This window comes from Chaetodon auriga, chromosome 4 (assembly GCF_051107435.1).
Source record: "Chaetodon auriga isolate fChaAug3 chromosome 4, fChaAug3.hap1, whole genome shotgun sequence".
NCBI lineage: Eukaryota > Metazoa > Chordata > Actinopteri > Chaetodontiformes > Chaetodontidae > Chaetodon > Chaetodon auriga.
The window spans coordinates 3,902,190-3,916,604 of record NC_135077.1 but is presented as its reverse complement, the minus strand read 5'-3'; the positions used below and the strand labels follow the sequence as shown (position 1 = coordinate 3,916,604).

The 14,415-nt window shown below is 42.7% G+C and overlaps 1 protein-coding gene across 3 annotated transcripts in view; it reads right to left on the bottom strand.

Moving 5' to 3' along the window:
- The window catches only part of mast1a (microtubule associated serine/threonine kinase 1a), a 70,195-nt gene that overhangs the window by 41,560 nt on the left and 14,220 nt on the right, over positions 1-14,415 (bottom strand). The window contains exon 1 of one of the 3 annotated variants that reach the window (XM_076727460.1): positions 11,162-11,602. The exons of the other annotated variants lie outside the window; for them this stretch is intronic. Within the exon in view, the coding sequence (XP_076583575.1) occupies positions 11,162-11,181 (20 nt within the window). The 5' untranslated portion in view covers positions 11,182-11,602. Of the gene's footprint in view, positions 1-11,161; positions 11,603-14,415 lie in introns of those variants that run through there. 3 annotated transcript variants of the gene reach the window in all.

The window sequence follows — 14,415 nt, the reverse complement described above, 5'->3', positions numbered from 1 at the left end:
GGATATCTCCCTCAGGGGTTGGTAGGGACTAAAGCTCCACGGTGCTAAGACAGTAAATATTGTACTTAGATTCATCAGGTGGCCAGAATCAGGACAAATGAATGAGAAAGGTAGCTGTGTAAAGAAGCAAATGTTTGCCGACACGTTAGCAATAACACCAGAATAACACTTAGTTATATAATACGTCAACGTTGTGTTTATAGCTTGTATTGCTGCCTGAAGTGACCAAAGAAAATAATCAATTCATACCACTTTGACTAAGTGTTAAAGTGTTTCAGTAGCCTGAAAGTGCGGGACATGAACCCGAGTACTTGGCAAACCAAATTAGTGGTATACAGAGGTGACAGGTTTGCATGGTGACACAGCAATGTGGAGAGGATTATGCAAACAGACAATGTCAAAGGTAACCAACAGAGAAACAGAAAGAGCTAAATCCACAAACATGGAGACAAAGATGTGACAGCCATCAACCCCTGCCTCTGTCTCCCTGCTTCCAATAGTGAAACCCAGGGCTGCCATTGGCTAAAACACTCCGGTCAGCCCGCTGTGGGGGGGTCAGAGGTTAAATCTGTGGTAATGACTCGTGCAGAAGCTTTGACGAGCAATTATCCCCCTTCAGGCCTCCGGCTGGCACTGGGCCATGCGTCTCTCACACACACTCACTCTTGGAAAAACACGAATGCATAGCATCGGTCCCTCAGCACAGCCCCAAAACTGTCCCAAAATGTCTAAAAAAAAAGGGAAGCAAGCAACATTCATTCATTCTTTACGCCATAAAAACTACACATTTCATGCATCCCTGGTGCTGACACACTCGCTCAATTGTAAGTTATGAGCTGGGATGGAACACGTGCATAAAGTAGCAGTCCAGTAATAATAATAAGCTACGGCTGGTTAATTAGTACAATGCTATTGGGTACGATAGTAGTGTATCCACCAAGGTAATTATTGGGAACTGCCAACACAACAACACCGCCACAACAAAGACGGGTCAAGAAGCAGGAGCAGGTAAAGTTGCAAACAAGCCAAAAGTTTAACAAGATTTAATATTTGAAATAAAACTGAAAGACAACACATTTCAGATGCTGGTAATAATCCCTCATTGCATGGAAAATTTTACATCCCCTCAACTACAGCAAGTATGTTCAGTCAAAGTTGATGCAAGAAGTCAATCCGTAAACTCTGATGGAGGATTTCAATTGACAGTTTGGGGAAAATATTACTGTTTGCCTTTGATTTCGTTTGTTTAAAACCTGTCTGATGGTCTGAATGTTCATGTTTCTTGACTGTCTTACATCTTTTTAGAAATGTCACCATGCGCCCAGATGTCAGCAATAAACTTGATGAGTACAAGGGACAACTGTGCCTCTGGAAAACTGTGATGTAATTAACTGAAAATATCCTAGAAAACTAAAACAGATTTTCATGAAAACACACCAAAGAACAAACATTTAATTTCCACCAGTTGTGAACTCAAAACAGAAGTTTTGTCAGCTGGTGTTAACAGGCGGCCAAGAAACCTTCTCCACCAAGAGGAAGTGAAGCACAATGCATAACGGTCTTTAAGAAGATGCTAATGCTAGTGCCAGTATGCTAACGCAACACCAACATGCTGCAGGTCTAATGTTTACCATGTTCGACATTATAGTTTAGTTGTATTTTGTATATTTGTTCACACAATGACACCTGGGCCTGTGGACACTGAAGGTGAGAACAATCACCGCCTTGTGCTCTGAGCTTTGACCGCTAACTTAATAAAAACACTGAATATTAAAGGGAGTTGCACTGTGAATTAAAGTGGGAATTAAGATAGGACAAATGTAAACCTTAATCCTCATTTTTAAATAGTGCTTATATGTAATAGTATTTGAATTTCATTATGTTTCGTTGGCCATTCGTAATTGTATCCTAAATGACCTCTCATGAGGAGGCTGTCCTCTCTTCTCTGTCCACAAACAAAAAGGCCGGTTTATATTATGACCAGACGGCTGAACACTTTTATTACAAAAGATGATCACAGATAAGAACACGACAGCGTCGACCATGAGCCGTTCAGACAGAGCAGCTCCACACAAAATCAATTAAAGGAATGAGTTTATTCAGGATGAAGCGCAGACACTGACGCCCTGACAGCACGTCACGAGAGGATGTTCAGCTGGAGGATGTTATGGACGTGGGCGTCAACATGTGTGTTCCTCTGTGTGTTGCGTGCCGCTGGCCCATTACTGATTATCCATTTGTATGCACATATGAGCCTGTGACAGGTGTGAGCGAGCGTTTGTGCATGCTTAATGTGTTTTATCTTGCAGATTATTAACTCTGCGTGTGTGTGTATGTGTGTGTGTGTGTGTCAGTCAGTAGTGTCATCTTCTGCTCCAAGTGCTGACTCACAGGGCACAGAGGACACCGGACCTTCCTGATGTTACACCATCGATCCATCCAGGCTGACTTCCTGTCAGGTGATATCTCTCTCTCTCTCCCTCCCTCTCTTTCTCTCTCTCTCTCTCCCCTCAGGACCTCTTAAAGGTGAGTGCATGTTTACAACTGTGGGAAATGGGATGAAAATGCACAGGATAAAATGCTACCCCTTTAAAAAAGCTTTCTGGACAAACAGGCTGGTCCCTGCGAGTGCATCCTATTACGCAACATCCTCTGTTCTTACTGGCGGTGTCCAAGACATCCACCAGGATCTAGATGGATCCCAAACTCTGGAAGGTGGCCAAATCAAGCCATGTGGGCAGATTTATCAAGCGTGAGGCATTCGGATGGAGATTGAGGGGATGATTGAGTGGTGCTGGCAGGCAGCAGATGAAAGCAAACAGGTGACGTAAATGAAGAAAAGAGTACGGGAGAAAAGATTGGGATGAGACCAGGAGGAGAAAGTACCGTTTGGTGTTAGGGGTTGCTGCAGGGGTTAGTCACATGGCTTTCTTGTTGCTATGCAATGTAGTACAGAGAGACATAAATAGAGGCTTTTGCTGTTATTCCCCATGAAAGAGAGGCTAAGCAAGGAGGGAAAACAATGATGACAAAGCCGACCAAAAAAGTAACAACTACAGCTTCACAGTCCAGAAGAGGAAACATGTAGTTAAAGAGGGAGGCGGTAAAAGGAGGTCACAGAGAAAAGATGAAATGCTGACTGAGTCATTTCAGCATCTTAGAAAAATAGAAATAATTTCAGCAATTCATATTGTGACTGCGGGGCAATTCTCAGTTTACAATATTACTCGGCGCTGCTTTAATAAATAAAGAAAGGTGGTGTGTTCTGTTGTGACTCCAGTAACTCAGTGATTATGTAGTGAGCTGGTCAGGAAGCTTGTTGTATGATTGAATAAAGCATTGGCTGGCAGACAAGACAGCTGACTGTCTAAATTACTGACCAATTGGGTGGATGATAAACATTCTGGCTGACAGTCAGATTGTGGGTGTTTCTGTCTGAACTGGTGCCTAACTATCTCACCTGACTAGAAGATTTTAGAGTGGACTGACTAATAAATAACAACACGGTCAAGGCCTGGAGCTGCTGTCTGAGCCTTCTCAAAGAGGAGAGCAGCTTCAATCAAAGGCCCTGCTGCCTGCTTCCCCCGAATATTCTGGCTTGGCTTGGTAATTTGAAAACCTCTATTTTTCTTTCATTTGCACATGTGCAGCCATCAACTGAGAACTGGGCTTTTTCACCCGGAGGTGAGAAGCCTTGCTTAGCGTAACGGTTGGGTGAAACAGCTGCATGGCTCTGTTTAAAGTTCAAAAATACACCTGCCAAAGCAAACATGTTGTGTCTTGTCTGTTAAAACATGTGCATATGCAGAAATGTGCGGTGGAACTGTTTCTCCACGAACAACAGCAGAGCACAATGAACTGAGCTGAGGCTTGTCTTTCTGTTTGTATGCAGATTAAACTAATGAGAAACTTTGTGTCATTACTGAGATCTGGAGGTGCTCCTCCTCTTCCTCCTCCTCCTCCTCCTCCTCCTCCTCCTCCCCCTCCTCAAATCAGAGACTCTTTACAAATATTTTAGAACAGACAACAGAGGTAAAGTCCAGTGAAGCTTCCTGGTTATGATTAAAGGTGATGTGACTTGCATTCAATAACATGAAATCCAAAGACTCAGTGGTTTGAAACACGCCACAGTCGGGACACAGCACATAAATAGAACACAGCAGGACACAGCAAACATCCAGACATCTATTTTAGTCACATCACTTCTCTCCAGTCGAAGGTGTTGTCAGATGTCCTCTAAAGGTGTGAAAGTGTATCCTCGGGCAGAGTGATGCAGCAGAAAGCTGTGGCGGTGCAAAGACCTATCTGGATCTTTCTGCATGTGTCACTATCGCTCCGTCGTCTGCTGGTTTCCTGTCTGCATCAGTTTGTCCGCCCTGTCTGTCTTTGCGGATGTCTCAGCTCTCTGCAGCTACTGTGTGTGGAGACCTGCGAGGTGACCTGAATCTCCACAATCACGATACTTCACTTTGTTCCCACCATGACTTTATTTGCAGCAAATGATCTGTGGGCATCACCTCAAAGATTAAAGCACTTCCTCCACTGAGCTGCACTCATTTGCATGAGTGGAGAGTCTCACAGCATGTCTAATAGACATTAAAAATGATTTAATCTGATTATGGCTGATGCATATGGATTCACAACCAAGCAAGGCCACAGCTTCTATCTCTTAGAAGAGAGTCTGAATGGAGTCTGACGCTTAACTCAATGTAACGTCTGGTGTAATACTACGAGGCTTTAAATTATGACACTAATGGTTTTAAGCAAGCTTAAAGGAAAAGCTAAATGATTCGACTGTAACTGGGTGTGTGCGGCATTTTGTGACCAGATGATTATTTACTGTGTGGTTTGCATCACGTACGTGCTTTGATTTCTAACTCTGTGATAACACAATGGTGACACTCTGGACAGACGGCTGCATTCTTGACGACATTATACGATGTGATACAAGTGATATGTTGAGAAACAAGTGTGGAGCGGTAACACCATTGTTTTCCTCATTTCTACAGATTTGCACTGCAATTTCTCCCCAGTAACTTTATCTGCAGCTCAATCGTTTGATCTATAAAATGTCAGAAAACAGCGAAAAATGCCAAAATCGCTATTTTGCAATGCCCCAGACATGAAAGCGCTTGTTTTTGTCAGAAGATATTCAGTTTATTACCATAGAGGACTAGGAAAACTAGCAACAGGGCTTGAAAAGCTAGAACCAGTACATTTCTAATTACACACTTCTGCTTATGAAAAATGTGTGAAATTAATTTGATTTCTGTTCAACCACATTCTGAAGGTGAAGCTAAATGCTTTGTTAAACCATCCATGAGTCAAATACAACACTGATACAAAAGGAAAAAAATCTTTATTCTTTATAAAAAAGGTCATAACTTAAGAGTTTTTAATAAATATACAATAATCTATGCAGGGGTGAGGTTTAGCGTGGCTGTAAGAAAAAAGGACAGAAGAGACGGCGATGTGCAAAAATTTCACATTGACCTGAACTGACACAAACATTAATAATAGAATATTGGCAGACTCATATTGTAGCAGCAGCTTCTACAAAACAATGCAGGCTGCAGCTTTAGATGCACATGAACATTCATGTTGGTGCAGTACTTACACAGCCTGACATGTCAACGATTACTCGAAAACAACAACCACAACAACCTCAACGTCCATTTAGTGGCTTTTTCAACTGTATCTCACAGTCTTCTTCACTGCATGTAATTTGCTCAGTACACTGTAAGAAAATTGATCTCCATCCAGTCACTGCTGTTTCAAAGGTCAAGAATTAATTTTACTGCTCAAGTATTCAGACTACTTGCAGGAACAGAACGTGTTGAGGGCTCCTCTTGAACTCCCCTTAATTACACCTTTCAATAATTCTGCATGTTAGGATGTTCAAAATGTTCAAATAAGCAGTGAATGCAGAAATCCTTCATGTTCGCATTAGCAGTACAGGGTGACACTGAGTTAGATCATCTCATCAGATTCGTAGTTTGACAGCGTCTGTATAAATGAAATAAGATGACTTAATAATAATTTCATAAACCTAAATGCACAGCACCTCTAAGAAGACGAGAGAATGAAATTTCATTCACATGCAGTTGGTGTTGCCAGGCTGTCCTCCAGCTCGCGGCTATATAAGACATGTTGTGTTATCATGTCACTGCAATATCAAAGATAAACCACCAACAGTCTGTGTGTTTTGGTTAAGGCCAGCCTGAACACCAGCCAGTAACAGATGGTGCTGTCATGGTACAAACAACACGAGTGGAGCACAGAGAGGAGTTTCATTTTCTATACTATCTTTCACTTCATTAAAAGAGACCAGCCAAGCAACGCAACAGCTCAAACATCACATGTCAGTGAACGTCCACACCTGGTCGGGACACAAGATAAACATGCTGCTGTTTTTAGCCGCATGTATGAAAAATGTGCAGCCAAAATTATCTGAGAAAGCACCATCATGCAGTTACCTCTAAAAGCCGCAACACCGCCGAGTACGTGCTTCATTGTAACTGTGATTTGTTGATGCTGAAGTACATGACTGCGGTACCTGCTTACAAGCTATCAGGTCCGTCATCATAATGTACGCTGCACTGAAGCTTACCATAACCTGAATTAGCTGTGACAAAGATGACAGCAACCTCAACAGATGGTAGATATGTATGAAATGAAACCACTGTAGCGAGGTGAGAGGTGTTCTTCTCTAACTATTACATATTCAGTGGAGTGCAATTATAATCTGTTACGCCACGAGTCGAGGAACGAGAGCTTATAGGCAAAATACATCAAACCAGCAACCAGTATTTTACTTAGCTCGACTGCACTACAGCTTTTTCTTTGCCTCGTGTGCTTAGAGCAAGCTCTCTTTTACAGCGATGTCCTGCTAACAAAAGGTTCAAAAATACAATATAGATAAAAATTGCAATACATATAAAAATGTCATTGTATATATTGTTGATTGCCTTGTCATTATCTGTATTCATTGTATATTGTTTAGATTTTTGCTTTGGATTGAACTTATTGTTCAGTCCTTTGTTGTTGTTTTTTTGTCTTTTGTCTTTGTTGAGCAGTGTGTCCTTTTTGTCATGCAAACCTCAGTCAAATTCCTTGTATGTGCACATATACTTGGCCAATAAATCCGATTTTGACTCTGAACAACAAATCGAAAGTACAACCACTTGTGTGGTGCAAAGTATTTCAAAGCCAGTTTCCCAGTCTCAGTAGAGAGTCTTGGGAGCAGTGCAAACTTGATTTAAAGTTAAGCAGACAAGAGATGTTCAGGTTTGCCAAGAAGAGCTTTACAGATGAACAGAATGCAGTGCTGTTCTCTTCTGACCGTGGATGACGAGCAGACCACTTCCTCATACAGTAAACATGGGTGCGCTATAAAAGCATCTCCAGTTATGAACCTGAAGGCAGAATGATAGACTGCATCGAGAGGTTTAACAGGGGAGGCAGGAGAACGCATATGGATTACATCACCATAGTCCATAACGGGTAAAAAGGTTGACACACACACACACACACACACACACACACACACACACTGATGTGAAAAATCAACATTAACAATGTGTATGAAATGTGGGATGAGGTGCCCTGCGTGCTGTTTGTGAGTGGGATCGTTTGCATCATGCACACTGTAACAATATGTGTGAGTGGGATAATACTGTATGCACCGTGTGTGAGTGGGATCAACATGCATTCTCATGTTCTCGCAACACAAACATTAAATCCTCCTTCACTCTGTCGTCCAGCTTTCGTCCCTTCGTGCTTCTCCAGCTCCCTTTCATAATCTCAAAAAAGCTAAAACGAAAAAAAAAAAAACAAAGGCGTTTAGCTTCAAGTGGGAAGAACAAGTGAGAGGGAAGGAAGCAGACGAACAGACTGAGAGTGTATCGTCATGGGCTCGGTTAACCCCGGTGGGCTACTCTTAAATGTAGGCTGAGACACTACCTCAGGCTCAGCCTTTCATCCCACCCCGCTCTCCTCTTCCAGTAGCTCTGCTGCTTTCTCTGTCTCGTGCCTCAAGTTCTCTCTCTTACTCACTCATTCCTCTGTCTTCCTTTAGCTCAATCTGTTTGGGAGTGGGCGCGAAGCATTAACTCTCTTAATTACCACAGCCGGCCAAGGAACACAACATGCACAAGTGAAACAATACGCAGACACACACAATAGAGAGAGAGAGAGAGAGAGAGAGAGAGAGAGAGAGAGAGAGATAATTAAAAGTAGAATGAAAGAAATATGATGGATAAATGATGATATTTATAACTCAGAATTACGGCTGTTTGAACACTTTTCTCTGCTTTTGCTGATACAATACTCGGGTTTCAGCACCACCAACACATAACACTTGTTTAATACCTTACTTTTCTAGAAAACAACATTTTCATTGAACAAAAGAAGCAACAGTCCTCTAATGTTAAATACTGTGTAAATAAACGACAGGGAAATATTTTCAAAAGAAAGCTAAAAAACGTATCTCTTCACTTTAGCATTTAACTAACGCTTTTGGTTCCTGATACAGGTCTGATGCACTTCTTTTAAAATGCCGTATTTTACTTGAATTCATGCATTCTATGTAATCTATTCTTATCGATATTTTAGATTTTTTTTTTTTGCTGTGATTTGATGCTTTATCCTTATTTTTATTTTCAGCCTTATTCTACTCCATTTTTACCTAAATTTTAATACTTTATTGTGTGGTTTTATACATCGTCTCATTCATTTTCTTAATTTGTTTGTATGTCCATTCTGTCTTTTCTATGTAAAGTACTCACTTGGTGCATGTGATTTCTGCATGAAGTACTTTGAGCTGCAATTCCTGTATGAAAGGTGTTATACAAATAAATTATTATTGCTGTTATTAATACACTCAGTTGCTAGTTATTAGATACACCATGCTAAAACTGATGCAGCCATACAACAGTCCTGCAATAAATCCGACTTCCATGAGGGTTATAATGTTCAGTTATTGTTGAGAGAGGTCCACATCATTTATATCAGAGGGCAGTAATAGTACTATGAGGGTAATAATAACAGAAACACCTCTCTGTATAAATGCAGTACAATTCAACAGCACAAGCTATAGCTTCAAAGACAAACATAAAGTTTAATCCACACTCTGTTCTCACATTATAACCTTCAGGACTATAACCTTCTGTTTATCACTATCTGATTAACCAGATGGTCAATGCCAACTATCAGTATGTGATACTCAGTACTCACATTTTGGTCACTACCGAGCTTCATATTATGCTCTATTGTTTGGTTCTTTGTGTCGTAAATCACACTTTTTACAGTAAAATTTGTTGTCATTTGGACGACGCTCTGTGGTCCTCTGCACGACACAGATGCAGGCAGGAAATTTGCATGATGGCAACCCAAACAAACATGGAGGAGAGTCAGCGTGACTCAGTCCGAACGTGAGAAGGACCAGGCAAGACAAAACAAGGAGCTCGTGCCTAAAAGAGGGTCTACTTCTGTCGCGTGGATGTGGTTTGGGTATGAAGAGCCAACACGACCAGAGAGCCTGCAGAACGTAATAAGAAATAGGCCTTTCTTTCCTTTGTGGTCATCTTATATAAACAGTTACATGCTATATTGTGATATGTATCATTTTCTAGATCTGAAATGACCTACAGTATATCAGGATATGAGATTTTGGTCATATCACGCAGCCACAAGACCAATAAACACATACAACTCAACACTAACACAGACTCAGACACTGCTCACTGTGCTGGCTGCTGATGCTGACAATCAATTGATCTATCAGCCAAACATCTGCTACTTTTCGCAACTCTAGTTGCAGCCTCACCACTACTGACAATGTTATCACCTCTACACACAAGCGCAGTATAATATTATGTCACACTGTCGACACACACTCATGAAGAAATTAACACACAGGTAGAACAGACACATGGAAAGAGCAACAACATACAGACTGTAAACATGCTGTGGCCACAGCAAACACACATGTACAGGCTCAAAAGCAAACACACCCTTAAACAAATATACTCATGCAGACACACACACACACACACACACACACACACACACACACACACACACACACACACTCTGCATGATGGCTGACAGTCAGAGTGAGGGAGGCTTTATTCTTGTTCACATACAGAATATCCTGCTGTTCATTCCCTGCAGTGGTAGCAATGGTGAAGACTCAGGCTAATCCCCCTGTGATCAGATGAGATGAAGACTGCTAAAATGAAGCACTACATGAGGGACTAGGAGAGGAGAGGAGAGGAGAGGAGAGGAGAGGAAGGGTCAATGAGGATAAGAGGGGGAAACGAGTAGAGTCACAGAGAAGAATTTAGGAAAACAGACAGAAGGAAAACGTGAGCAAGGAGAGGAAAAGATGGGACAGGAAATACAGGCAAGAGGAAAAAGTGGATAAGACAGAAAGAGGTGAGGAGGATGGGAGAGGAAGAGCGAGGACTTGTGCCAAGCAGACAGCACTGCCCACTGTTGGCTCTCTGCTGCACAAGCACTCCCTGGACGCTGGCAATAATGCCTTCACTTCATAATGCTATCTCTGGCACACAGGCTACTGGCCAAGCACACACATACCTTCCAGTGTGTGTGTGTGTGTGTGTGTGTGTGTGTGTGAGATAAAGGAAGACATCACCAGCCATAACGTAAACCAGACTAAATCCTCGTGCACATGTGCACCACCACAGTAAAGCACAACAAGGATATAAATAAATACAAATCCAGCAAGTCTATGGCTGTGATCTGTCAGAACACACACACACACACACACACACACACACACACACACACACACACACACACACACACACACAAGCACATGTTTAAACCTCAATGTACTTTAAAGCCCTGCAGGCATCTACTTATCAGATGTAACAACGTGCTGTATGCACAAAATCACATTACATATACACACATGCACGTAAAGACGTCAAATACACACACACGAGCACATAGACCATATTGCTGGAGCTAAATGGAGACAGGGAGACAACTGTGACACAGCATGATAGCTGGCAGGGACATTGGAAACATCATGGAAAAACACAACAACCTCCTCCCATGAATCAACACACACTAACAACAGCAGGACACCACACTGGTCAAAAAGACAGCACGGAGACAGATTGTTGCCATTTACCTTTTTGTGCGTCGAAACATGTTGCTAGCAGCAGAGGCTGTGTTGGCAGATGAACATGAGAGCAGCTGAGCCTCCACACACACACACACACAGAAATAAACACACACACAGAGGCAGTCAAGAGGCAGCAATTACGCTCCACGCCGGCATGTCAGCCTCCTCTGGCCAGTTAAACACACAGACGCACAGTCACCAATGTCTCGCCGTGACTCTGTGCACGTGAGAGCGTGTGCAAGAGTGTATGCGAGAGAGAGATTAAATGATTAGAAAGAATTGGAAATGTCAGCCATGTCACAGACGGAGGAAACAGGAGAGTTAAAGACAGAGCGAGGGGAAGAGGAAAGAGATGGAGAGAGGGGAGCAGGCTGCCGAGCATCCCTCTCAGAAGGAGAGAGGATTGTGGGGCTGCTCTCAAGGGTATCGTGCCAAGCCAGGAAGTGTAGAGCGACAGAGCGTGGGGGGGGGGGGGGGGGGGGGGGGGGGTGCAGAGAGAGAGAGAGAGAGACAGAGAGGGAGGGAGTCAACGCAGGTATATACAGTATGAATGAGAGAGAAACAGCATGTGGGAGAAAAGAAAGAGAGTGAAAAGCCAATCAGAGACATGAGGGAGCAGTGAAGTGAAGACTAATGTGAATGACAGGACAGAGGAAAGGAGAGACGGGGGGGAGGGGAGGGGAGGGGAGGGGAGAGGAGGGGAGGGGAGAGGAGGGGAGGGGAGGGGAGGGGAGGGGAGGGGGTGCATTGAGAGTTGGTTTTCACACGTGAGAGTGTGTTATTCTGTGCATATTACAGCTGGTTCATGAGCACCATTACACTCGTTATCATGAGATGTTAAGGATGATGATAAAGCCTAAACCCACTGCTAAGAAGCCTCATATGTGCCACTGTGGACCTCCATTGTTGTCGATTCCTGGATAAGGCTGGCTATATTCTCTGTTTTTCTTATTGTCAACAAACCTGATGAAAAGACCAAAACCAATCGTGCATTAGTCTGTCTGTCAGTGCTTTCTGGCTTCCTCAAGCTGTGAACCCATTGGCTCCTGCTGAAGATGTAAACCATCACTCAGTGTTAAAAAGGCTAAATAATTTCCTTTTGGATTCGTTTTGAGCAAACGTCACAGGAGTAAATAGTGGGTTTGTTTGGGACTATTTTCAGGGGGATTTGGTGATCTAATGGGAATTTACAGCAGCACGATGGTGTCTGTGGGATTAACTCAAAATAATCCACAATGCCCTTGTTCATCGTGAAGCAACATGTCACCCAGTGCAACCGTGTGACTGGTTTATGTGTTTTTAATTGTTTTTTTAAACAATGTAGGCACAGAGTGATAAGCTATGTCAGGCTTGAGCTGCACAGACAATATTTAGTTAGCAGGATAAATGTGCTTTTGGTTTTGGTCTTTTCATGGGATTTGTTGACAATGATAGAATATAAAATATCACATCTATCCCTTTAAAAACACACCAATAAACAACACTGTTGCACTGGGTGACATGTTTCTTCATTACCATGAGCATGAGCACTGTAGTTCATTTTGACTTGACACAGTTGACACTGCTCTTTTGTTGTAAATACTCAGTAGAAATGCACAATTTATTCCTGTTTAGGGAAACTACTGAGCATTTTTAAAATGAAACTATATGTTTGTGATGCGTTTTACATCGTCTGTAGGAACAAATGTGCCTGGAGAGCCACAGAGAGGGCAGGAAGCATCGGCAGATGGACCAACACACAATTGGTTTTTGGAGTTTATTGACAATAAAGAAAAATGTAGAATTAGATCAGCCTCATCCTTGAAAATGCACACAGAGTCGCGCACAGACGCTATTTTTCTAAGTAAAATGCCATATTGGATGAGCCACAGCGTCGTCTATTTGTCCTAGATATCACAGGAGCTGCTCTGCAATGCGCGGCCAACAGAGATGTCATTTCTGTGTGTGTATGTGCATGCGTGCACGTGTGTGTCCCTCCTTCCCTTAGAAACAAATCCACCAAATGTTAAAGCTGACGTGGGGTGACAGTTGCACAGTAGTGCTGAGGGGAGTAATTCAATAATGGATGCTGTCTCTAATGTGAGAGTCTGGATGGATAAAATATACATGGGAGAGAAGAGACAGGGGGAGGAGGAGGAGGAGGAGGAGGAGGAGGAGGGGTGGCTGATATCACTGAAACACAGTGGGGGGTCACAGACAGGAATGGGCTGCATGATATCATATAAAAGGCACAGTGTGTGTATTTTTGTGCATAATGTGATGTTTTTTTATCTGTCTTTCAGGCTTTTCTGAAGCACATTTAAGCTCTCAGGATTTTAGTATTTGGTACCCTTGTTGTCCTTCATGTCGCTTTTTTCTCATTCTGCTATAAACACACAGTCATTATGCCCATCGTATAAAACTCCAGCTCCACCCACAGGAGGATGTGTGTAGAGAAATCCAGCGTGGGGAGGGAGGGAGGGGGTGGAGGCTGCGAGAGCCTCCAGCTCCAGCGTCTCCTTCATGTCATGCTGGGACATCTGCCACCTCACCACACGGGTCAGAGGTCAGGGACAAAACACACCCAATGACAGCAGTCAGGGACACACATGCATGCTGCATGCTAGATCACGGACACACACACAGAGGCATGTGGCAAAAGCGAGCGAGGCAGTAAATTATAATTACACAAGGATACAGATACACATACATATTAAATAACCCCTCGCCTTTATAAGCTCGCACCATTACACTACGACTGGCAGATAGTACCTCTGCAGAGCGCAACGCATACAGAATATTAAACAGACAACAACACAAACAAATAAAAAATGAAGTTGAATAAATAGAGGGAATTAAAGCCATGCTTCACACTAACAACATCCCGAACTGCCAGTACTGTCAGTGCAGCCATCACCGTTTACACGATAAAAAGACATTTCCTTGATTCACAGTCTGCTCACACTGAACAAAAGTGGGCAAGCCAAACGCAGAGTTAAAAAAAAAAGAAAAAAAAAAAAAGTTTGGCTCTGGACTACAGCAGTTTCAGAGAAATTTCAAGGATTTCAACACTCGAAATGATGACGGCAAAGTGGAAGCATTTTGTGGAAAATTACACCCCCCTTCATGTTCAAAGGCATTTTCAGACAGCGCTTTGAGCTGACATAAGACACTTTTCCAAATTCTGCATGATTTGTGAAGAGCTTTTACCAGCGGCACAGCAGCCAGCCACGGCTTTCCAAATCCAACTCTAAGAGCAGAAAAGCAAATTCACACTTCAT